The following is a 25,259-nucleotide window of genomic DNA, read 5'->3' on the forward strand; positions in this document are numbered from 1 at the left end:
GGGGATTTCACACGTGGGGAGGGGCAAGCAGGGCAACTTGGCTAGTTTGAAGAGGTCATGAAAGGGAAGAATGGGCAGCCTGGAGAGCTCAGTCAGGGCCATTTGGTGAAGGGCTTTCAATGCCCCAAAGTGGAATTCTTGGATTTTTTCTTAAAGGTTGTGGAGAACCCCTGCAACTTATTGAGCAGGGGAGTGAGAAGTCAGATCCTGCTGAAGGAGACACTTTGCCAGTTGAGTAGAGGATGGATTGAAGAGATGAGACACTGACAGTGGGGAGACCAGTTAGGGGCTGGAGCAGTATCCGGGTTGGAGGTGATGAAAGCTTATGCTGGTGCAGGAGAGGTGTATGGCCGTGGGAGTAGAGAGAAAGGGATGGACACCAAGGGGAACTGTGGAGGTATTGTCATCCAGACTTGGTAACTGCTTGGATATGAGGGCTGAGCCACTGAGGGGCTGAGGGGGAGATGGAATGCATACCAGATAACCACAGTACGTAGTAATATGTGCCAAGGATTTAGAGGTGTTGAGAGGATAGACTTTTGTGAAATTGGGTGGACAAGATATAAACATGTAATATAAATGATATATGTATACATTCATATATATATGTACATATATATCTCTCTTCTCTCTCTTCTCTTTCTCCTCTTTCTCCCTTCTCTTTTCTCTCTCTCTCTCTCTCTCTCTCTCTCTCTCTCTCTCTCTCTCTCTCTCTCTCTCTCTCAAACAATGCAATCTCTCCTGCTCAGGCTCTTTCATTCACCTCCCTCTAACTTGTCCTTCCAAAGGGAGCAGGGTGATAAAATGGATAGGAACAATTCATTTAGAAGCATGGGACCTGGGTTCAGATTCATAGACAACTAACTTGACCTCTCTGGGGCTGTCTCTCCTCTGATAAATGGTAGCTTGGGACTAGCTGGCCTCCAGCTTCCTTTAGGGCTCTGCGTCCTTGGCCCTGTGAACCTGTGTGGTTCCTTGACTCTTGTGTGAATTGAGAGGCTCCCATTTCAGCCAGAGATGCCTGCAGAGACTTTGTTCCATCCTTGTCCTATTTTCTCATCTTCCCTTGTCCCCAATCCCTGCTGAGCTGGCCTTGACTTGAGTCTCCTGTTGTGCCTGAAAGAAAAGCACCATGTTCTCCCCTGTCCCTGATGAAAGGTCTGCTCTCTGTCACCTGACACAGTCGGGCTTCAGAAGTTTCCATTGTTTGCTTCCCATCTTGCTCATTGTTACATAAGGGAAACCCAGCAGATTTTGGAGCCCTGGTATGTTTTCTGCTGGGTGTGGGTGACACTGGTGTGTGGTCATTTCTGATGTGGACGTGTGCTAATTCATGTGTATCCGTGTTAGGGGGTGTCCAGGCTAAAGGAAAATACCACATGGAGCGTATGCTTTACAAAGACCTGGAAGGATTCTTTTAGGCTTCCCTTAGGAAGTACCGTCTGAAGCAAGAAGAACTTCTCTGCGGTTCTGAGGACGTGGGTTTCTTTACGTTCCCACCTACATATATAGGAACACACATGTAGAGAGGCATTACCAGGGAAGCTGCAGTGTGGGCTCTCTCCCGCCCATGTGATCAGGATGCAGCCCACCAGGCTCGCCTTCCCAGTGTTTAAAGAAGTGGTCTGAGGTGGCCCCGGAGAACGTCCTCAGCTTGAGCTGGATTCAGTTCACCAGTTTATGACACAGTGGCTAGCTGTCTTACACAAACTTTTGGGCAATAGAAAGACTGAATCAAGGACTAGGTTAAATGGAATTTAAATCACTTATCTGGGAGGGCTGATCTAGGTGTGAATCCCACTTTAGGTGTTTTATTACCTGTCAGTCCACAGCTCTGTGCCTCAGTTTCCCCATCTGTAAAGTGGAGAAATTAACTGGAGTTCTGTCACAGAGTGATTATAGTACGATCACAGGAGCACAGATTTAGGGCTGGAAGGGCCCTAGGAAGCCATCAGCTCCTTCACTTTACATAGGAAAAAACAGAAGTTCAGAACAGATTTGTTCAAGGTCACACTGGGGGGATCCGAGGGGGAGCTGCCCTCTCTCTGGGAGTCTTTTTCTACCCCAGGCTGTCCAGCAGAGATGTCCAAGGGGGTGGGACAGGGTGGAATAGGGCGGGTGGGAGTGCTGGCTTCTTATAGCTCCCAAAACAGGAGAGTGCAGCCTGAACCCAAGGGGAATGTAATTGGGAAAGTTTAACAAAAGAAGTGAAAATGCCACAAACCATAGATACTATTCACTTTTCCAAGTTCCATGAAGCCTGTGGGGATCCTGGTGAGTGGTGCCTGTTACAATTTCAGCTTGACACCTTTGCTGGAGAGCCCTTTTGGCTAACTGACATTTTAAATTAGGACAAAGTCAGTGCCTCCAATGAAAATAAATGGTCAACTGATTATAAATGAAAACTGAGAGGATTCCACAGAAAAATGCCAAGGTCATTGTGTAGCAGCGAATGGAGGGCCAGGGAAGACCTGAGTTCAAATATGACCTCAGACACTTAGTAGATGTGTGACCTTGGGCAAGTCACTTTACCCCGTTTACCTTAGTTTCTTCATCTGTAAAATGAGCTGCAGAAGGAAATGACAAACCTCTCCAGTATCTTTGCTAAGAAAACCCCAAATGGGATCGTGGAGAGTCAGATATGATTGAAATGATTGAACAAAAATAACAAAAGACATAGAGATTATGTCTTAGCAATGGTGAGGGCAGCCCATTTGGTTCTCTCTTTTAGGCCCTCCCTCTCTCCTGGGGAGGCCGGCTCATGGCTCCCAGACACCCCAGCATTGCTGGAGGGTGATTGCTTTCGATTTTCTTCCTTTCCAGATTCTATTTCACCAACTGGCATGGGACCAACGAGAATGAGCCGTCAGTGTGGAGACACTCCCCAAAGAAGCAAAAGAACAGCTACGAGAGGAGACGGGTGCTGGATGCTACTCCCCTCCTGGATGCCAGCTCGCTGGAGTACCTGTTCGCTCAGGTAGGCCCCTGAGGTCTCTGGGGAGCCGGGCAGAGGGAGGTGTGAGAGGCGGGGGGAGCAGGCCATTTCTGGGAAGCTGGGGACGGCCTGAGCATGACTGCATCGCTGAAGTCGTGTTTCTGGAAGCGGCCGGCTTAGAGTAGAGACTAGCTGTCTCATGTCCAGCCTCTGCTCCTGTTCTGCTGAGAGAGCGTGGAGATACCCATTTCATTTGGTGTTGGTTAACTTCAGAACTGGAGACCAGTTTTGAGAAAAGCCAGTGGTCCTGGTTCTTCTCTCTACACTCATCTGTCTTTGGTCCAAATTGGAAAAATCAACACTGTGCTCTCCACTGTGTGGGAGTTTTCCAGGGAACCAGAGACCTTTGAGCAGGAAGAGTCCCTCGGAGAACATCTGGTCCAGCTGCTCCTAGCAAACCATCAGGGGCCTGAGAAATGGAAGCTAGCCATAGACCTAGACCATAGGATCCCAGGGCTGGAGCTGAAAGGGGCCTCAGAGCTCATCTACACCAGCCCCTTATTTTACAGATGAGGAAACTGAGGCCCTATTCAGTTTAGTGACTTGCCCAAGGTGATGTGGATATTAAAGCTTGAGAAGTGACCTCTTATCCCAGATCTTCTGAATCTGGAGCAGGGGCTCTTAAGCTGGCGTCTGGGGGCTTGGTGCTGGTGTTTTCTAAACTGCATTTGAACATTCTGAATATTGTTTTTATTCTATATTTGGATATATTTGAATGTTTTGACTATAACAATATTGATGACTATATTTGAATGTAAGTGGTTCTTTTGTAATTCTCTGTATTTTACTGGCCGCCTTTTTAAAAGCTGATTGGGAGGTGTCAGCAGCTCCTACCCAAAGGCGCCAAGGCACAGAAACAAAAGGTTAAGAATTCCTGCTCCTGAACCAGTGCCCTTTCCACTGAACCACACTGCTTCCTGATTTAAAAACAAAAGGCCCACAACAGTGTACCCTGTTTAAATAGCAGGTGCCAGACCAGCTCAGGGGCAGGCACACAGGCAACATGCATTTATTAAGCACTTACTGTGTGTCAGGCTCCATGCTAACTCCAGGGGTCCAGATCTAAGTGGCAGATACAGGTTTGTTTCGCTTTTTGTAAATGCAGGGGCCCTGGTTGCCTCCTACCTTGTTCTTATTCTCACTGGTCACTCACCCAGGGCCAGAGGAAATGGTGGGTGACTGTTTGTACTGAAGAAAAATAAGAAGTTACTGTAGGTTAAAAAAAAAAAAGCTGAGTGATTATCAAGTGTGAGAAGGCTCCAGATGGGTTTCCTTTGAGGGGGAAGTGGCCTGTCTGGGTTGGCCCCCTGCTGTTCTTCCTCATCTGTCTCCTTGCCAAGCAAGAGAAATTCTGGGGGACTGCGATTCACCAGAGGCATTCAACCAACTAATTCAGCAAACTTAAGTATCTGCTGCATTCAGGGGACTGGATGAGGGTCTGTGGGAGGTACGAGGAAACACTCAATCTATCAGCAAGCATTTTTGAAGCTTCTTGTAAGCTCTTCCTTTCACCACTGCCTCTCCGAATCCCTGCCTTCTTTCAAGGCTCAGCTCAGAGAGTCACCTTCTCTGGAGGAGGGCTTCCTCAGTGGTTCCCCTTCTCCCTCTTACCCCCAAAGCCACAACAATGCATTGAAACAAGTGCTATTAGCGCTATTTTACAATTAAGGAAACTGAGGCAGGCAGTGATTAAGGGACAAGTGTTTAAGGCCAGTTTTGAATTCAGATCTTTCTGACTCCAGGCCTTCTGTGCTATCCATTACACCATCTAGTTCAGTACCACCATTTTATAAGCAGGGAAACTGAGGCAGAAAGGTGAAGTGAGCTGCCCAAGGTCACAGACCTAGGAAAACTTTTGGCATTCAAATCCAGCTCTTCCGACTCATTCCATGGAACTAACATTTATTGGCATTTAAGCTGGGTCCGGAAAGGGGCAGCATTTCAGCTGCTGATAGGATAGAAGGGAGGGCATTTTGAGGAAGGTCATGAACAAAGGCACCAAGGTGGGAGAATAGAGTCCATGCAGAAGTCATTGTAAGTGGCCAGTTTGGTAGAGTGCAGACAAGATGGAAGGGAATCCGCTGAGACGAGGCTGGGGAGGTGAGAAGGCATTAGACTACTGAGAGCCTCAGCTGTCAGGTGGACAAGTGTGACCTTGATGTGGTAGCAAGGGCCCAGTGAGTGACCAGCCAAGATTTCTCCAGTACCTCCTCTATGACAGGCAGGGTGATGGGTACCAATGATTAGATCATTTTGTTTTTTAACTAGATCTGGCAGAGAGAGCACATGGTGCAGTGGCCAGAGCATCAGACTTGGAGGCAGGAACACTTGGGGTCATCGGGAGCTGGGTTCAGGTCCTACTTCCCATCTGAATTAGTTGTGTGATGCTGGGCAAGTAAACCAACCTCCCTTTGCAAAGGCCAGAGATGGAAGATAGAATTGTGTACAACAATCAACAAAGGGGTCGATTTGGCCAGAGTGCATTGAAAGGAGGCAACATGGAAGAAGATGGTGAAAGGTTTTAATTATCAAACAGAGGCATTTGCCTGGGATTCTGGAGTTGGGCAGGAAGGCAGTGCTGTGCCCGGAGTGGAAGAGGTAGAGTCAGGAAGACCAAAATACAAACCCTCCCTAAGATTCTCAGTTAGCTGTGTGACCCTGGGCCGAAGACTTAGCATCTCTCAGCCTCAGTTTCTGTATATGTAAAATGGGGATAAATAAAATAGCCCCTACCTCACTGGGTTGTTGTGAAGACGGAATAAGACAATTTTTGTAAAGAGCTTAGCTTGGTGCCTAGCACATAGCAAGTTTTATAGAAATGCTGTTACCATCACCACCATTATCACCACCGTCATCACCACCACCATCACCACCGTCATTACCACCATCATCACCACCATCACCACCGTCATCACCACCACCATCACCACCGTCATTACCACCATCATCACCACCATTATCACCACCGTCATCACGATCATCACTATTACAAGAGTTAACATGTAGAAAGTGCTTTGCAAACTTGAAAAGCCTTTCTAAATGCTTGATATGGGGATTTTGTTATTGATTGCCAATGAGAGTCTGGCTGCATCGGGTCCATTCGAGGGTTAACTCCTTGAAGGATGAGGAGAAGAATCCTAGAGGTGGGCTTCCATCTTTCCTAGCAGGGATCCATCCATCTCCAGTGGTAGGGTTCTTACCTTCTGGGATATCCTGGATTCCTTGCCCATGGATCCCTCTCCAGAACCATGTTTTTAAATACATAGAATTCTAAAGAAAATGAAAGGTTAATGAGAATATAGATGTAATTTTTTTCTCCTCCAAGTTCCTATACTCTCCTGTGTCCTGAAGAGTCTTTGCACCCTAGGTTAAGAATCTCTGGTCTATGGTGTTCTTACCTCCTTGACACCAGACAAGAAACTGTGTGTTTAAAGTGGATAGACAATACTGATTTTTATTAACTGAAAAATACTCCAGTATTTCGCCTGGTGCCTATATGGTAAATAAAATGTAATTGGGGGAGGGCACTAATACTGGAATGAAATCAGGGATGGTCCCATATAGGAGGTGGTATTTGAGCTGAACAAAGAAATAGAGCTAAGGAAACCCCAACGTTTTGGACACATCTGGAAATATGTGCCTTATTCTGCTCCCACAGTCAGTCAGTGTTAGAGGTTCTAGAATCTGCCACCTGTCCCTCAAGAGGAGGGGAATGTGTTAAAGAGGTTTTGTTCCTTTGTTCTTCACTAGGATGGTAGTTACCTCTCCAGACATCCTGGCCCAGGAGCCTCCTCCTCTGGGAGGAGCACCTGAACTCCTAAGAATGTAGCTACTCCCTCCTTAAAAGAAACTTTTCTCTCTTCTGAAGGGACAATATGATTTGGTGAAGTGCTTGGCTCCTGTACGAGACCCAAAGACTGATCAGGAAGTGCACGAGATTGAAAATGAATGTCTGGGAATGGCGGTGTTGGCCATATCCCATTACGCCATGATGAATAACATACAGCTTCCAGACCTGCCGAAGGATGTCAGGTAAGGCTGAGCTTTCTCCCAGGAGAGGGATGGGGACACCTTCTCAGCATGTTCACACTGTATGTAGTGAAGGGGGCGGGGGTGTGTCCTAAGAATGTTGTAAGGCAGAAAATCCTTGACTGCCAAGATCTTTGAGGAATCTGCGAGCAATCTCAGCAATGGAAAGATACATTGTGGGTATGCGTAGGCTGCAGGCAGTGGGGTTCAGGGTGAAGAGTGTTGGATTTGGAATCAGAAGCCCTGAGTTCAAATCCTGCTTATGCCACTTACTCCTTGAGTAACTTTGGGCAAGTGACTTTTCTGGACCTCATTTCTCACCTCTGAAATGAGGAATTGGACTAGATGACCTCAAGGGTCCCTTCCAACTCTAGATCTATGTGTAAGAAGGGGTATAAATAACATCATTCAGAAAGAAATGGATGATCAGAAAAGAAAGGGGGGAACTGTGTGGGTAGTGACAGATCAGGGGCATTCTGGGACGTTCCCTTCTAGGCATATCATGTAAAAAGAGGTAGAGGAAGCCTTTGTGGAGGATCCATTGAGAACAAGGGCATGACTCTTACTGGTTGAGGAGGTGAATTGGCATGCAGCCTCAAGCAATGGCAGGAACTCACACATCAGGGAGAGGCAGATGCCCCCAAGTATTGACATCATCACTTTGCAGGTTTTCAGAGGGTTAGAGCAGCTGTGTTCCAACAAACCAGAATCAAAGAGCTGAGGGGTCTTCAGGCTGGAGGAGTCTCTAAAAGTCAATCCCTCTGCTCTCTCTCATTTTTTTTTTTTATTTTTGGAGGGCAGTTGGGGTTAAGTGACTTGCCCAAGGTCACACGGTTAATTTTTGTGTTAAGCGTCTGAGGCTGGATTTGAACTCAGGTTCTCCTGACTCCAGGGCTGGTGCTCTATTCAATTCACCACCTAGCCACCCCAGGTCTCTCTCATTTTACCGAGTAGGAAACTGAAGCCCAAATACTCTAAGTTCCTAGTTCAAAGTCATACAGTAGCAGAACAATTTCCTAATTGCAAAGCTCCTCCTTCCCAAACTAGTGGCTTTATTTATCACCAAAGCCCAGCTGGTAACAGAAATAGTATAATTATGGGAACTTTACAAATATCAAGTAAGTCAATCCTCACAACAACCTTGGAGATAGGTGCTATTGTTATCCTCAGTTTACAGATGAAGAAACTGAGGGAGATGGTGGGCAAGTGACTTGCTCAGGGTCACACAGAACGTATGTGTCAGAGGTGAGATTCAAACTCAGACCTTCCTGATTCCAAAGTCAGGTCTCTATCTCATGATATCACACTGCTTCTCACTGAGTTCATATTGAACCTTTATAAAAATATATTAAGATCATAGTTGTAAAGGGACCTTACTAATCTTCTAGTCCAACCCCCTCATTTTATATATAAGGCAGCAGGGGTCCGACAAAGAATTGGTGAAGAATTGAAGTGATGTGCAGTATCACAGAGGTGAGATGAAGCAGAGGTGAGATTCAAACTCAGGTCCTCTGGCCCTATGACCTTTCTAGGGTGCAAATTTCAGCTGACCACCCCACTCCACACTGGAATAGAATCTGCTTTAAAGTGACTACTTAGTGTGTTATGTGTGGGCAGTCAACAAAAGGCAATGAGGGCCCAGGGCAGCTGATTTTGAGACTTTCCAGAGTCCCTGATGAAACATTTCACAGAAATTCAAAGAGCTGACCGAGATAGGGGTGGAAGCATGAACCATGGGTTTCCTTTTTCCTGGCTAGCTTTTGATGTCTGGTTGAGTTCCTCTTCTTGATAAGAGCAGACCCATGTAGATTTGATTGCTTAAATAATAGCAGAATTTAATAATGTGTTTGTGGGTCTGTATATGAGGTTCTAACTTCTTAGAGAATGGGTATCTAGTGGCGATTTTTGCTCATATAAATCCATAAATAGCCACATTTTCTCACTTCTCCTCTCCCTTTCACTTTCCATCTCTCCTTTCCTCCCTCTTTCTTTTCCCTTCTCCCCCTTTTTCCTCTTTCTCTCCCCATTTTCTTCTTTCAGTTACAAGCGATATATTCCAGAAACACTGAACAGGACCATCAGACAAAGGAATCTCTTAACCAGAATGCGAATAAATAACGTTTTCAAGGATTTCCTTAAGGAATTTAACAACAAGACCATTTGTGACAGTAGCGTGACGCCCCATGATCTGAAAGTGAAATACCTGTCGACCTTGGAGACTCTAACCAAACATTATGGAGCTGAGATTTTTGAGACTTCACTCTTGTTGATTTCATCTGAAAATGAAATGAATAAATTAAACTCAAAAGACTGTGGGAACATCATATGTTATGAAGTGATGGTGACTGGAAACCTTGGAATACAGTGGAGGCAAAAACCAAATGTAAGGATGTGTGTGAATGATCAGAATAGAAAATCCTGGATTGTGGGATTTCGTTTAGCACGTCCAAGTTTGTGCTTAGCTTGAACCTATATTTTATCAGAAAAAAAAAAAAAAAACGGCAGACACTGGTAACCAATGCCTGTTGCCTAACTGGTGTGTGTGTGTGTGTGTGTGTCTAACAAGGTCCTTCTCTGGTGACTCCTTGTGGGTCTGGAGGAGGGGCTGTAGATCTCAAAAGCTTTCCCGATGGAGCAAAAGCTATGGCAGATCCTACTGATCTAAAAGGTCTCGAGCGTGGACCGGGACTGGACATGTGACTTCATTGATAGAGGGAGCTCCTGGGTGAGGGAGATACCTGTGTTGCTGGAAGGTGCCACCTTCTCTGCAGCTTGTCATCTTCCAGAGCTGCCCAGAGCTCCCAGATGTCCAGTGACTTTGTGGAGATCACATGATCATGGTTTCAATAGTGAGACTTGGACTCCCAGGGGTGTGAGGCTTTCAGGCTTCGAGTCACTCTGCAACGCTGCCTGTAGAAATTAATTTAATATTATATATGTATATGGATATGTATACATATATGATATATAGAAATAAAAATCACTCTATATAAATATATAGATCTCTATAGATAGATATGGATAGCCTCTCTCCCTGCATGTATGCATGTGTTATGTATATATACACACATACATACATCGGCATGCACACATGTGTGGATATAACACATATGTAAATATTATGAGCGAGAGAGAGAGAGAGATTGATTTTGATGTGGCCGCCAAAATATGTCATTCAGATCTTCATGTAGAGGCTGGATGATCCAGTGGTCAGGGATGTGCTTGGGTGGTTGTTGGGGTGAATGCTGTCTAGGTTCCTTTGGATTTTAGATCTCTATGTGCACATGTATGTGTATGTCTGTATATTCACAAAGGGTCTGGGATCGCTGTGACCCATCTCTGTTGCTGGGAGATCCCTGAGGCTCCATCCAGCAGTAGAGAGGGTTCTGAGCCTCTGCCTCGGTCCTGGGCTGGCCATTTGAAGGCTAGGTTCTGTCCTACTGAGCAGATCGCTTCCCTCCCCTGGGATTGGCCAAGGACCGCTGGTTACCTCTGCTCAGACCCAGAACAGCCCTCGCTTTGTTAGACACATTTCTGTTTCCAAGGAGGAAGGCTAGTCCCACCTCACCGAGGGGTTTCCTCATTTGTCTTTTTAGATGGTTCCTGTTGAGAAGGAGAAAAATAAGCTGAAGAGGAAGAAGCAGGACAGCAAACACAGGAAAGATGAGGAGAAGAACAAAGCCCGGGAGGAGTGGAACAACTTCTCTTATTTCCCTGAAATCACCCATGTTGTCATCAAGGAAGCCGTGGTCAGCATTAACAAGCAGGACAACAAGAAGATGGTACGTTGGCTGCTGTTTCTCTGCGTCCTTTTCCTCCGCCTCCTCTCTGTCTTCAAAACCACCCACAGTGGCCATGGGGGGGAGGGAAAGAACCCCTAAGCTCAGAGGATCCACTCTCTGCCTGGCATTCAAAGCCCTCCTCAGTCTGCCTCCCTCAATCTTTTACTCCTATTCCACCTTGGTCTCCTTGGTCTAGGCCGTTCTTTTCTCCCCTTCCTGTTCCATGTATGCCACATTCCATGTCCCGTCTCTGCCTCTCGTGCCTCGAATGCTCCCCCCACTCACCTCTGCCATTCACAATCCTTGGGTGTTTTCAAAGCTCAGCCTACCTGCATCACCATTGCAAGACCTGTTCTGATTCCCCCGACTGCTAGCGCTCTCTCTCTCCCTCTCTGGAAATGAGTTCTCATTGATTTGTATTAACTTGATTCTCTTTGTTGTATTCTGCAAGCAGAATGTAAGCTCTTTGAAGGAACAGACTGATAGGTTTTGGTCTTTTTATTCCCAGTGCTTAGGACTGACTGTGACTTGGACCTGATAGGTGCTCAATTCAACGTTACCTTGAAAGTCACTTAACTGATCATTTTTGGCCCCACTCTCCTCATCTGTGTTGGACTTAATGACCTCTAAGATCCCTTCCATTTCCTAATCTTTGATCTTATGACTAGATGGCCTTGGAGGTCCCTTCTGACAATGTTCCTCTGACTGTAACATCTGAGGACACCATGGATTAAGTCAAATTGAAACGGGCACCAACCATGTGCTTACCTTGGATCTCTTTCTTTGAGATTTAGGTGAAAACAGCCCTCTTCTTGGTCAATTCCAAGCCTTGGAGTTTCACTGAGCCCCTTAAATACCAGTCCTAGCCAGATCTTTCCTCCAACCAAACCTCTGACCCCAGCTGGCCAGCCTTCCAGAGACTGACAGCATCCATATTTAATTTACAGAAAGTTAACCAATCCATAGGGAAAGACCCATCAATTGGCAGCACTGTTTCCCCCAAAGTGCTCAATGGCTCAATGTGCTCCTGGCTGCTGCATAGTGAGGGGTGTCCAGGGTCACGTCACTAGCTGGACATGACCTCACAGCAGACACGTATGGGGCCAGGCAACTCTTTTTGCTGAATCTCTGCCTGTCTCATGGTCTAAAGAGGGAAGGCTCTGCGATTCTTGCTTCCTCTTTTTTTGATACCCACCAGACATGCTGTTTACTTGGGCAGAGAGATCTATGTTGTAGGGGGAGTGGAGATTGGGTGATGAGTGAGGGGGCCTCTGCTAACCCAATACAAATGGAAAGAGTAGCCTGAGTGGAAACATTGGCTATTAAAAGATGTGAGACAGAGGAGGGCATCATGAAAAGAAAAGGAATATGGTGGTAGGACAAGGGAAAAAGGCAGATTTCATTGATTATAAGCCATTATCACTAGTGCCTGCCTACCCAAATTGTACTGATACCTGTTGATATATGTACTTACTTTCTCCCAAATACAATGTAAGCTTCTTGAGGGCAGGCCTAACACTGCACCATGAATCTCTTAGGTGTTCAATAAATACTTCTTGCAGCTAGGCAGCTAGACAGCACTGCAGAGGAGAGAGCTTCAGACCTAGAGTTAGGAAGACTCATCTTCATGAGTTCAAAGCCAGTCTCAGACACTTCCTAGCTGTGTGACCTTGGACAAGTCACTTCACCCTGTTTGCTTCAGTTTCCTCATCTGTAAAATGAGCTTGAGAAGGAAATGGCAAACCCCTCCAGTAACTCGGTGAAGACAATCCCACATGGGGTCACAGAGTCCGACATGACTAAAATGATTGAACAACTTGTTACTCAAAGTCATTTGTGGGTATGAGGGGTGGGGAGCACAAGCACCTCCTGGGATTCAGAGAGGCTTCACACAAAAGGGAGTGAGAGTCTGAGCTACAGCTTGAGGGAATCCAGAGATTCTGAGAAGAGGAGGTGAGTAGGGAGGGAATTCCTGGGATGGGAGTGAGCTTGAGCCAAGACACAGAAACAAGAGATAAGAACATCCATCTGGGGAACACTCAAGCCAATTTGGCGGGTCCCCAGAGTGCATGAAGAGGAGATCCGTGGCCATCTGGAAAGGTGGGTGGGAACCATACTGTGGAAGGTGCTTAGTTCACCCTGACCCTTTCTCCAGAAGGAGCCACACACTTGGGTCCTAATATCAAATGTGTCTTTACAAGAGTTCCTAACTGTCCCAGGTCCCATCCCGTCCACTTTGTCCATCCCATGTCATTCTTAATCACTTGCCTTTTCTCCCATTCCTGGAACATACTTTCTCCTTATCTCTTCCCTATATCACACCTATATTTCTTCCAGCACTTAGAAAGTGCCTGGCACATAGTAAGTGTTGTTACTGTTTGTTGATCAATTGCTTGAAGTACAGTTCCTGGTAACGTGTCTTACTCAAGGTTTTTCCTGATCTGCTTATTTCCCTGAGTTGTTAACATTCTCTCTTTCTTGAAAATGCCTTGTACAGGGGCGGCTAGGTGGCACAGTGAACAGAGCACCAGCCCTGGAGTCAGAAGGATCTGAGTTAAAATCTGACCTCAGATACTTAACACTTACTAGCTGTGTGACCTTGGACAAGTCACTTAATCCCAATTGCCCTCCAAAAAAAAGCAAAAAAAAAAAAGAAAGAAAATGTTGTACAATTTTTTCTCCCATTTAAATGTATCATACTCCTCACCCTGTACCATGCCCCCAAGACATATAAGCTCTCTTTTTTGTCACTGTATCTCCAGCCTCTCACTTAGTAACTTGTTCACAGCAAGTATTAAAGAAATCCTTGTTGAATTGAGCAAGTCCGTGTATACAGTATCCCTGTGCTGGACCTGAGATCCATTCAATTCCTTTCCTTTTTGTCAGTGTGGATGTAGGTGGTAAAGTCTTGCTTTTTCCCCTGTGATAATTCCTAGACAATGTCCTTTCCTTCCCATTCTCACAGCCTTGCTGTATTCCCCCACCTCGTCCTCCAGTCATATTCCTCAGAGACATAGTTGTCTGCATGGCTCCTCTCTGCCATTAGAATGCACTCTCCTTGAGGGGAAGGCAATGTTCTGTCTTTCTTTGTACCCCTAGTCCTTGGCACCATGCTTGGCACTGGTAAGCAGTGAATGTTTGTTGACTTGTTGACTTAGGGTTTCTTCCCCTTCTCTGAAGCTTATGGGAGTTTTCACTTGTCTTGGGAATAAAAATGAACTTCCAGATGTGGGAAATGAAGGTCTCCTGCCTGTAGGCTCCCCTTGCTTAAAAGGGTCTTTGCTCATCACAACTCTGTGAGTAAGCAAAGCACATGCAAGCATTGCTTCAGTTTTATAGAAATGCTCATTTCCCAGCATCCCACAGCTTGCGGGTGTGTGAGGGAGAGTCTAGAAGCGACTCTGACTGTAGAAGGTCCAGCGCTTGCCAGTGCACAGAGATGCCCCTTCTGAGGGCTTGATCTGTTACTAATGCTACAGGGCATCTACCACCACTAACTTTTACTTGAGACACTCCTTAAATGGGAACTCCTCTCTCCCTTTCTCTCTGGTTATGCCTCCACTCTCCAGATTACCATCAAGGAGTCACTGCCCCCATTGTTCATTCCCTGAGTAACTCCACCTGCCTCTTCTTAATCCCACTAAGCACTTGTAGCCATTGGCAGTGACTGGTGGAAAAGGTGCTGGATTTGAAGTCAGGAGAGACCAGGGTTTGATCCCAGCTCAGATATTTCCTGGTTCTGTGACCTTGGGCAAGTCATGGCCTCAGTTTCCTCATCTATGAAATAGGAATAACAATTCTTGTCCTACTTACTTTCCACAACATTGTTCCAAGGAGAGCCTTTGGCAGACCTCTCAGTATGGCCTTTGGCAGACCTCTCAGTATTATGCAAATGTGAGCCGGGTGTCCTCCAATAGGTGAGAATCTAGGAGCCTCAAATTCCAGCCCTGCCTTATCTCCTAATGCATTTGGTGCCTGTGGTTGGGAATCACTAAACATTATTGGAGCTCCCTGGGGTTTCCTTATCTGTGAAATGGGCATGAATGTAGTGTCTCCCAGGTGTCTTGTGAGGACCAGATGGGATAGAGAGAAATGTGAAAGTGCCTTGAAAACTTAAGAGGCATTTGCATTATTAAAGTTGATGACAACAGTAGAGTCAATGACTATTTGCAAAGCATTTTTCAGACATTTTTTCATTTGATCCTCATGACTGCCATGGGAGAGAAATATCACAGGTATGATTCTCCCCATTTTGTAGATGAGAAAGCTGAGGTTCAGAAAGGAATTTTTTAAGTACAAATTTTTCTTAGTCTTGTCAGTGGCTCATTCCATTAAAGTTTGGTGCTCATTAATGGGCACACCCTGCTCTCCTCCCCCAACCCCAGGGGGTCTGTTTCTTATAAAGCTCCTCAGTGCCAAGCTCCAGAAAGGACTTCCTATTGATGAATTTTCATTCTTTTTTTTTAATGTTTTTTGAGGCAGTGGGGGTTAAGTGACTTGCCCAGGGTCATGCTGCTAGTGAGTGTCAAGTTTCTGGTGTGAGGCTGGATTTGGAACTCAGGTTCTCTTGACTCTAGGGCCAGCGCTCTCCCAGATGGATTACATTCTTGCCACATCTTTGTAAACTACATCCAGTCATGAATCATTAATTAGAGTCAGAAAGGACCTTGGAGAGCTTCTGACCTCAAGCCCTCATTTTCCAGAGAAGAAAATGGAGGAGCATTGGAATGTCTGCCTGCTTTCATAGGGCTAGGAGGGAAAAGAGCCAGGCTCTGCCCCAAGTCTCCTGGCTCATCAGCCTCTCCTCTCATGGGGCTAAGCCCCAGCAGCTTCCTTCCTGTCTGCATTAGAGAGGGTGTGTGGTATAATTAGTCACCAAATAATTACCAAACACCTACTATGTGCCAAGCATCGTGCAGGTGCTGGAGACAGAGACAAAGAAGGAAGCAGTCTTCATTCTCAAGGAGGTGCCATTTGCCTGGTGGGGGCCAGAGGGAGCAGGGGGAGATGCAGCATGGACATGTTTAAGTTGGTTCTGTGTCTGGCAGTCTCCTGCCGCCCCCTTCATGTTTTGTGCCCCCTCAGCACCCTCATGGCTTCAGGCATACATGTTCTTTACCTTGGCTCTGATGGCCAAGGCCGATCCAAGATGGAGGCGGGCTTGTCCGTCCTCTGGAAGGAAATTCATTTGCTGTGGGTTGGGTAAAAGCATCTTTGGGCTGGTTCCAGCTGCCCACAGGATGACAGGGACAAGATGGGTCTCCTCCCATTCCCAAGTGGATCTGATTTCTTCTTCCAGGGAAAGCTTTCTGTCCAGTGTGGTTTGAAGGTAATGATGACGTCTTCCTAAATCGCTTGGCGGCTGTCGAGTAATCTCTGGACTCTGTTTCTCTCTTGTCTCCACGCAGGAGTTAAGCCTGGCTTCCCACGAGGAAGCCTTGTCTTTCGTGTCTCTGGTGGACGGGTATTTCCGGCTCACGGCAGATGCCCACCATTACCTGTGCACAGACGTGGCGCCTCCGCTGATCGTGCACAACATAGAGAACGGCTGCCACGGGCCAATCTGGTGCGTTCAATTACTGCCTTTGGTGGAGGGAAAGTGAGCCAGTGCTCGGCCATGTGCCCTCCTTGCCATTTTGACTTTGATGAATCTTTAGAGGTTGGGGTGTGTGTGTGGGGGTGTGGGTGTGGGTGTGTGTGTGTGTGCCGTGTGTGTGTGTGTGTGTGTGTGTGTGTGTGTGTGTGTGGTCTGGTGTTGAGTTAGCTGTACTTGTGTTAAGTGACACCAAGGGGAAGACTTCAGTCTCCTCGGCGCTGGCAGAGTTGAGCAGGCATGAGATGACCCGGGTCCATGACCTGGCCCATACTTACAAGACTGTGTGTGTGCTGGCAGCTGCTCAGCCTCATTCCCAGCTCATCCCGTCCCGTTTGTAGGATGAAGCTGGTGGCGCGCTCACACGTGGCCTGGGGCAGTGGGTGAAAGGCTGGACTTGGGAGTCATGACATCTTGGTCTCAAAGCCTACCTTAGGTACTTGTAGGCCAGTTATGTAACTCCTCTTTGCCTCAGTTTCCTCATCTGTAAAAGCATGGAGGTGAATGAGATGCTGGCTTCAGAGGCCCTTGCCAGCTCCAGGGCCATCCTCCTATGGTCACATTCCTTGATATCTGCAGTGTGTTCCATACTACATGCAAATTTGATTTAGACAGACTTTGGAGAGTCAGCATGCTGTAGTGGACCCATCACTGGGCGTGGGTTCTAGAAGCCCCGAGTTCAAATCCACCTCTGGCAGATCTGTTGCTGGGGAAGGATCCTGGCTCTGCTTTTAGAGGACCTGGAGTCACATCTTGTCTCTGATGTTTACTCCCTATCTGACCTCCCCGGACCTCAGTTTCCTCATGTATCAAATGAGAGGACTGGACTATATGACTTTTGAGATCCTTCCAGCTCTAGCCATAACCCTATTGTCACTTTATAACAAAATAGCAACAGTGATCATAGCTAGCATTTACAAAGCGTGTCAAGGTTTGCAAAGTGCACACTTTGCAAATGTTATCTTATTTTATTCTCAAAACAACCCTGGGAGAGAGGTGCCATTATTATCTTCATTTTACTCTTGGGGAAACCGAGGCAAACAGAAGTCAAGTGACATTCTCAAGAGCACATAGTTAATAAGTGTCTAGGGCCTGATTTGAGCTCAGGTCTTTTTGATTCCAGGTCTATCTGCACCATCTATCCACATCACCCTCAAGCTATTCCATGTGAGAAATATGAGTATCCCACCAAGGGGATGATGGGAAGTAAGACAGAAGTCAGAAAAGGTGGGGAGGGGCTAAGCTATGAAGAGCTTTAAATGGCAAACAGAAGGGTTTATATTTCACTCTTTTCAAAATAGTATTTTGAAAAATTATTATTATTATTTTTACATGCAACTGGGAAATAAGCTACACAGGCATTGGGGTCTAGAAATTCCTCTTGCCCTACTAGAAAGTCAGAGGGGGGGATAGGGGAGGAGAGAAGAAGGAGCACATTGGGGGAAGGGGGATTCAGTAGGATCGCTATTTTGGGGTAGTGGGTAGGGGAAAGACAGGGAGAAAAATCGTAACTCAAAACCTTGTGGGAATGAATGTTAAAAACGAAAAATAAATTTTAAAATAGTATTTTGTTTTCCCCCAATTGCATATAAAAATAAATATTTTATTCTAAAGTTCATAGGAAGCCACTGGAGTTTATTGAACAGGGAGGTGACCTTGTCTGCCCTTTGGCAGATGGGTGTGGGAAGATAGGAGAGAGGGAGACCATGAAGGAGGAGTGATCCAGGAGAATGGCATTCAACACCTGATCTAATGTGGTGCCCACATAGGCAAGGGATGTATGGGACCAGTGTTGTGCAGCAAAGATTGGGCAGCTGACTGTGTGTGTCAAGGCTAAGGGTACAAGGCTGGGTGAGGAGACATTCCAACCCAGGTGTCCTGACTCACTCCATTGTCCAGCCCTCTCTTGAGGACCAATCCCTCCCTTCAGACATTTTTTTGCATATTGGAATTTAGAGCTGGAAAGGACTTCATAAGTCATGTAACTCATGGTGACTTTACAGACAAGAAAACTTGAACACTGAGAAGGTCATTGTCTCACCCTTGGTCACACAACACCAGGCCAGAACCCAGTTCTTTTGGCTACCAGTCCATAGGCCATAGAACCAAATATTCTGGAGGCAGTGGCAAAAATCTGATGAGAAGGGAAGACAAGCTAATGGGTGACCACTCCCTTATGTCTCTTCCAGAATCCCTAAGGGCACCAAGAAAATGACCAGTTTTGGAGCCTGAGAGCTTCAAGATTGGGGATAAATTACTCAGTTAATTGATCTTTTATAAATGGAAAAAGCAAAGGCCATGAGGAGAATAAGTGACTTGGTCCAGCCTACACTAGGCCAAGAGAAGTCTTGACTTGCCCTGTTTGCTCACATCACGTCTTACAAGCAGCAGTGTGTTGGTAAATGTTTAACAAACAGCTCTCCCGAAACAAACAATACACACATGGCACACTTTTCAGGCTCTTCTGTGTCATTAACACTTTCCCCCTCACTTTCTTAAGTTTAAACAATCAGCAAAACAATCAATCAAGTCGTATTTGTAGCATGTGATGATTTCTGAGTTGCAAATGTTCACACTGAAAATGTAATCGGCTCTCGTGCGCTGGTAAGAGCTGGTTCCAGCATACCCTTGTAGCTATAAGGGAAGATCTTTTGGTCTTGCCCAGAGATCATGTTGGCAAGTTTCCTTCCAGCTTTCAGGCACACTCCACCCCTCCACTGCCCTCCCTGCCCCACCCCACCACATTATTCTTTGTAGATTGGTGTGGTCCTTGAGCATGAAGAGCAGGGTCAGTCATTTAACATTAGAATCCAAGCCATGCTAGTCTTGAGCCTGGGAGATCTTGGCCAGATCCTGCTGCCTTGTTTTAAGATAATAACGACAGAAAGCATTCTAATGACCATATTTGACATCACAGAAGGGATGAGAAAATGCACAATTGTCCTTCCATTGGAGAGGTGGGGGGACTCTGAATGAAGAATGTTGCACATGCTGTCAGCAATGGTCAATGTGGTCATTTTGATTCTTTTTTTTTAATATCTTTGTTTCAAGGAAAGGCTCGTGCGGTGGGGCAGAGGCGGAGGCCTGTATTTTCAGATCAATGTGATATAGAAACAAACGCATCCACTGGATATAAAGATAAATATCTGATGAGAAAACAGTAAAAACAAGGACACTGGGAGTAGGGAGCAGCTGGGAAGCCCCCAGACATCCTTGGGATGAGATGGAGGGACTGGAGGCAGATTCAATATGGCGGCTCCAAGTGACCTCCCCTGCCTCTGTCTTCTCTCCTTTCCTTTGCTATAGTACTGAGTATGCCATCAACAAGCTGAGACAAGAAGGGAGTGAAGAAGGCATGTATGTTCTGCGCTGGAGCTGCACGGACTTTGACAACATCCTCATGACCGTGACCTGCCTGGAGAAATCCGAGGTCAGCCCAGGCTTTGGCTTCTCTTGGTTGGTTTGGTTGGGGAGGTGGTAGGAGGGAGTGGTGGTTAGTGAGAGGAGGGTGCTCTGATGGGGTCTGGCTTGTTCTCCCATGGAAGACAGGAATAGAATGGGGGGTGACAGAAGCCAGTTCACAGGCTAAAAGGTCATGGGATTGGTTCGGAGAGCTGGACTCAGCAATCCAATGCCTGGCCTTTCCCACTTCAGGAAGGGGAAAGGCCTGGCCAGCATGGCTCCCCTTTCACACTGTGGGGAAGTTCTAGGAAGGCAGATTCCTTCTTGATGTTAGGAAGTCTACAAGCAAGAGGCAGGTAGGTAATATCTACCTCTCTGTGCCTCTGTTTTACCATCTATACAATGAGTTGAACTAGACGTTTCTGAGGTTCCTTTCTGTTTCAGATCGAGGCTCCAATTTCTATGAATGATTGTGATGTAAAAACCAAAATTCATCAAAAGACCCTTTTCAAAAAGGAATGCGTGTAATGAGCAGAGGGGGTGGGTTCCTCCCGCCAGAGGTCTTTGAGCAGTGGCCACTTGCCAGGGATGGGATAGATGGGATTCTGTTCAGATCTTGTTTGGACTGAGTGTCGTGTGAAGGTCTGTCCATCCCAGAGATGCTGGGACTCAAGGGACCTTCTGAGTCTTGGGCCTGAATGACGTCTCAGGGGGAACTCTGGCCTTTGAGGGCAAAGTGAGCAGGAAGCACAATTTTCTATAGCAAGTAAACATATCCTAGTTTGGAGAAGGGGGAGCTTGGTGGGGAGGCATTAAGACAACAGACACAGAGGAAGGGAAACTGGCCAAAGGCCTGAGAGAATTCAAATCATCTGAGAAAAGGAAAGGCAGAAGGGCCTCAGAACTACCAAAGGGAAAATATGGTAGGATGTATTTGGAAGGCAGATATTCTGTCAATGTCAGAAGAATTGCTCCCCATCCCCACTTTTGAAACAGCCTTAGCAGGGGGTGTGCTCTAATGGATGTATTTCTCCACACCTGGACCTCACATCTGGGCTTGATCTCACCTCTGGGACTCTGGGCAAGCCATTTAAACCCTCTGAGCCTCAGTTTCCTCTCCAATAAAGCAGAGCTCATAGAGCTATAGCAAGGAGGGACTTCAGTGGCCATGGAGTACCCCCCCCCCCATCATTTTTCAGATGAGGAAACTGAGGCCCATGGAGGTCACATGACTTGTCCAAGGTTGAATGAGTAATAAGCATTAGAAGTGAGATTTGAACCATGTCCATTGACTAGTCAACAACCTCTCTGCTGGACCACATTCCCTCCCCAGAAGAAAAGTGCTTGTGGGACTGATCTCCCTGGCTTGGTATGGGAGTCAGCTGAAATGATTATGACTAGTACTTTATAATGCCAATAATAGTGACTGACATTTCTGCTGCACTTTAAGGCTTATAAAAGTGCTTTACATACATTGTCTCCTTTGAGCATTGAAATGATTCTGAGGTTGGTAATGAAAGTGGTTTATGTGTGCGCCAATTTTATAGATGAGAAAACAGAGGCCAGAAGAAGTTAAATGATTAACCCGAGACCCTACAGCTTGGAAACTCCAAAACCAGGGGTTCCCAGATCAGTTCCCTTTCCTTTCTAAACAGTATTCTCTCTTGGATGGTAAATGGTTGCTCTCTTAATGAATAATGCTTGGGCTTGTCATACTCAACTCCCCCTGTCCATTAGACTTTGGAGGAAATTTAGTGTCACTTTAATGTGGTTAGATGGATCCCAGCCTGGTCTGTCTTTGGGAGAGGCAGAGTCAGGATGCCCTGAGTCCTCACTGAGCCTTAACCTAAGTGAGATGGAGACAGAGCTGACTTGTATGGAAAGGAAACTTTTCTCCCCGTTAGTTCTCGATACCAATGACCCAATAGATCCAGGCCCCTGGAGAAATCATTCACTCCATTCCATTCCATGTAATTCAGCCAGCACTCATCAGTGCAACACCAAATATGTATTAGGTACTTTCCATGTGCCATGCACCAGCTCAGGCACAAAGGATGCAGAGATAAGACCAGCCCAGCCCCTGACCATGGGGAGCTTACATTCTACCCATGTAGACAACAAACACATATCTTGGTATAGACAAGAGCCAGATGGAAGGTGGTCTTGCAGAAGAAGGCACTAGCAGCTAGGGGAGCAGGAAAGAAGGTAGGGCTTGGGCTGGCTCAGGCTAGAAGAAATAGAGGAATTCTATGAGGCAGAGATGGGGAGAGAGAGCATTCCAGGTAGGAGACACAGACAGTGCAAAGTCAAAGAGACGGGAAATCAAGGAACTTTTCCATGCCAGGTACTAGGCTGGAAGCTGGAGATAGCCAAATGAAACCCTTTCCCTAAGTCCCTTTGAGCATGGGCATGATGTTCACACAGTGGCCGTTATTCTCCCAACAGCAGATGTTAACGAGCCAGAAACAGTACAAGAATTTCCAGATTGAAGTGAAGAAGGGTAAATACTCCCTGCATGGCTCCGATCGAGTGTTCCCTTCTCTCAGAGGCCTGATGGACCATCTCAAAAAGCAGATCCTGAAAACAGACAACATCAGCTTTGTCCTGAAGAAATGCTGCCAGCCAAAACCAAGAGGTACTGTTACCCTTCTCCTTCCTTCCTTCCCTCCTTCCCTCCCTCCTTCCTCCCTCCCTTCCTTCCTTCCTTCCTTCCTTCCTTCCTTCCTTCCTTCCTTCCTCCCTTCCTTCCTTCCTTCCTTCCTTCCTTCCTTCCTCCCTCCCTCCCTCCCTCCCTCCCTTCCTCCCTTTCTTCCTTCCTCCCTCCCTCCCTCCCTTCCTCCCTCCCTTCCTCCCTCCCTTCGTCCCTCCCTCCCTTCCTTCCTTCCTCTCTTCCTTCCTTCCTTCCTTCCTTCCTTCCTTCCTTCCTTCCTTCCTTCCTTCCTTCCTTCCTTCCTTCCTTCCTTCCTTCCTTCCCAAAGTGGGAGAAGCTTCCTTAGGAGTGAGTGGATTCCCTTCTCTGTAGATCTCTTAGGCATAGACTAGGGGTCCGCTGGTGGGGGAGATTAGAGAAGAGATTCTTGTTTAGGTACAAGGACTCCAGCTGGTCTCAGATCCCTTCCAGCCCAAGATTCTGGGAGTCTGAGATCTCCTCACAGGCATTCCTTAGTGAGTGCCATCTGTATACTCATCCCTTTTGCTCCTTCGTAGGACAGTGTTTTGTTAAACATTCAGCAAATCGAGTCAATTCAAACATTCATTAGGCCCCTGATGTTTGCCAGGCTCTATCACAGATGCTAGGGCTGCAAGGACAAAGTTTCAACAGTCCCTGCCGTCAGGGTTCTAGCATTCTGCTGGCCGAGAGAGCATTTATGTAGAGAAGTTCTACTCTTTCTTTTTATAATGAAATGTTCATGTTTGCTGAGGATTTTTAAGTTCAAAATGGCAACTATCTCCAAAGATAGCTAACATGTATGCATATTTATGTTAGTATATATACATGCAGATTTACATATAATATATTAATAGAAATCTAAAATACACGTGTATGTGTACATATGTGTGTGCACACATGTACATACATACACACGCACACTATTGTCTAATAAAATGCAAGATCCCTGAGAGGAGGAACTGTTCTAACGTTGACCCTCTGTTTTAGCACATGTATGTATGTACGTGTGTATGCATATATGTATAGATGCATGTATGTATGTATATTCTCTTCGGTACCTAAAGAGCAGGGCCTTGGCCTTCTGTTTCCACTCCATGTCCTTCTTGCTGCTTTGTCTTCTACAGAATTAGCAGACTTCTTAGGTTCTAACACAAGTTAGCAGTTGACTCTCTAGTATAATGAGTGTGTACCCTCCATCTTTTCCAGAAATCTCTAATCTGCTTGTGGCCACCAAGAAAGCCCAGGACTGCTTGCCAGTCTACACAATGAGCCAGTTGAGTTTCCATCGAATTCTCAAGGAAGACATCATTCAGGTGAGTTCATTGCATTTCTCCCTGCCAGCCTTATGGAATATCTCCGTCACCTTTGGGATGAGGAGATCGTCCCTCAGGGATATTGTCCTGGGAGATTGAACAATAGGGCTTTATTTCCTGCTAGAGTGAAATCAGCTTTGACTGGTCCCCTCCCAGCCTTAAAGGATCAGGTGTCAACACCTCAAGGATCAAGGATCATGAGATCATAGATTTGGAGGTGGAACAGACCTGAGAGCCATCTCATCCAACCTTCCTATTTTATTGATGAGGAAAATAAAGCCTAATTGACTTGCCTAGGATCACAAAAGTATTAACACACACAGAATTTGAACGCAAGACCAATAACTCCAAATTTAGTGCATCTTTCTACCCATACTATGTCTCACACTTGTCCCCTGATTACTGACCATCTACACCATTGACCTTCTGTCAGCCTATTTTCTCATCTATAAAACAGAAATGATAATACCTCCCCTACCTGTCTACATAGAAAGAAAAATAGATGAAGTATGTATTAATAGCTTACAGGTGCCAGGAATTACTCACAGGCTCATTACAAAGAAAGCTCTTAGTAAAACAGTGAAGGGCTATTGACAGGGGAAGTCCTTTCCAGCTTCAGATGTAAGACCCTGAGAATTCGATTAAGCAGTAGTGATGGTGTTGACCCAGAAGTAACGATCTGGAAGATGCTTAGGCTCAGTGGGAAGTTATCCTGGGTTACTTGAGGGATCTTATTTATTTCTTAGAGAAAAAAGTTAACTCTTCATCTTAGGGTTTTTGTTGACAAAGAACCTAAAAGGTGGAAAAGATCTGGGTCGACATGAATGAGCTTTTAGGTGATGGGGGTTTTGGCTAAGGCCCTTCCCTACCTCCCAACACAGACCGTAGAATGATAGAGATGGAAGGAGTCTTGGAAGTCATTTAGTTCAATCCCATGTTTTATAGCTGAGGAAACCAAGGCCAGAGAGTGGAAGTGATTGGTCAGAATCACACAGAGCTAGGCCTTAATGTCTCCTAACTCTTACCTTCACTCCTTTGCCTCCCACGCTGAACACAGCTTTTCCTCTTTGTAGCAGGGAGGAAAAGTGGCAGATTTGGAACCTGGGGTGAAAGGCTAGTTTTGCTACTTACTAGATGTGAGTCTGGGCAAATCCCTCCCCCTCCCTGGGGAGTAATAACTAAGTATGCTTTCTCTCTGGGAACCTCATACTTTCCATTGGCCTTTTGTGTTTTCTCTCCCTTCACACCTCCTACAAACACTGTCCTCTGTCTTCCCTTCTCTCTGAGATCTGGTCTCTAACTGTACCAGCCTCTTGCCTTCAGAAGTGCCTCCCTCAGCTGTAGGTGCCCTCCCTGTCCCGGCACCCTCCCACCGTTCCATGCTTGTTCTGCCGAGTCCTAAGGAGTTACTCTGGGCTCAGAGAGCCTAGGGGACACGCACCTGGGCCAAGCCCTAAGGACTCTCTGGGCTCAG

At 46.3% G+C, this 25,259-nt stretch overlaps 1 protein-coding gene across 1 annotated transcript in view; it reads left to right on the top strand.

Annotated features, from left to right (window-relative positions):
• LOC138165128 (tyrosine-protein kinase JAK1-like) overlaps nucleotides 1-25,259 on the top strand; it is a 66,821-nt gene that overhangs the window by 32,643 nt on the left and 8,919 nt on the right. The window contains exons 5-12 of the mRNA XM_069093283.1: nucleotides 2,824-2,977; nucleotides 6,864-7,027; nucleotides 9,065-9,407; nucleotides 10,621-10,806; nucleotides 16,215-16,372; nucleotides 19,706-19,829; nucleotides 22,247-22,436; nucleotides 23,679-23,785. Coding sequence (XP_068949384.1) covers nucleotides 2,824-2,977; nucleotides 6,864-7,027; nucleotides 9,065-9,407; nucleotides 10,621-10,806; nucleotides 16,215-16,372; nucleotides 19,706-19,829; nucleotides 22,247-22,436; nucleotides 23,679-23,785 — 1,426 coding nt within the window. The remainder of the gene's footprint in view (nucleotides 1-2,823; nucleotides 2,978-6,863; nucleotides 7,028-9,064; nucleotides 9,408-10,620; nucleotides 10,807-16,214; nucleotides 16,373-19,705; nucleotides 19,830-22,246; nucleotides 22,437-23,678; nucleotides 23,786-25,259) is intronic.

Source organism: Petaurus breviceps, unplaced genomic scaffold (assembly GCF_028583685.1).
Source record: "Petaurus breviceps papuanus isolate PSGF00001 unplaced genomic scaffold, PetGlider_PUasm1.0 208, whole genome shotgun sequence".
Lineage (NCBI taxonomy): Eukaryota > Metazoa > Chordata > Mammalia > Diprotodontia > Petauridae > Petaurus > Petaurus breviceps.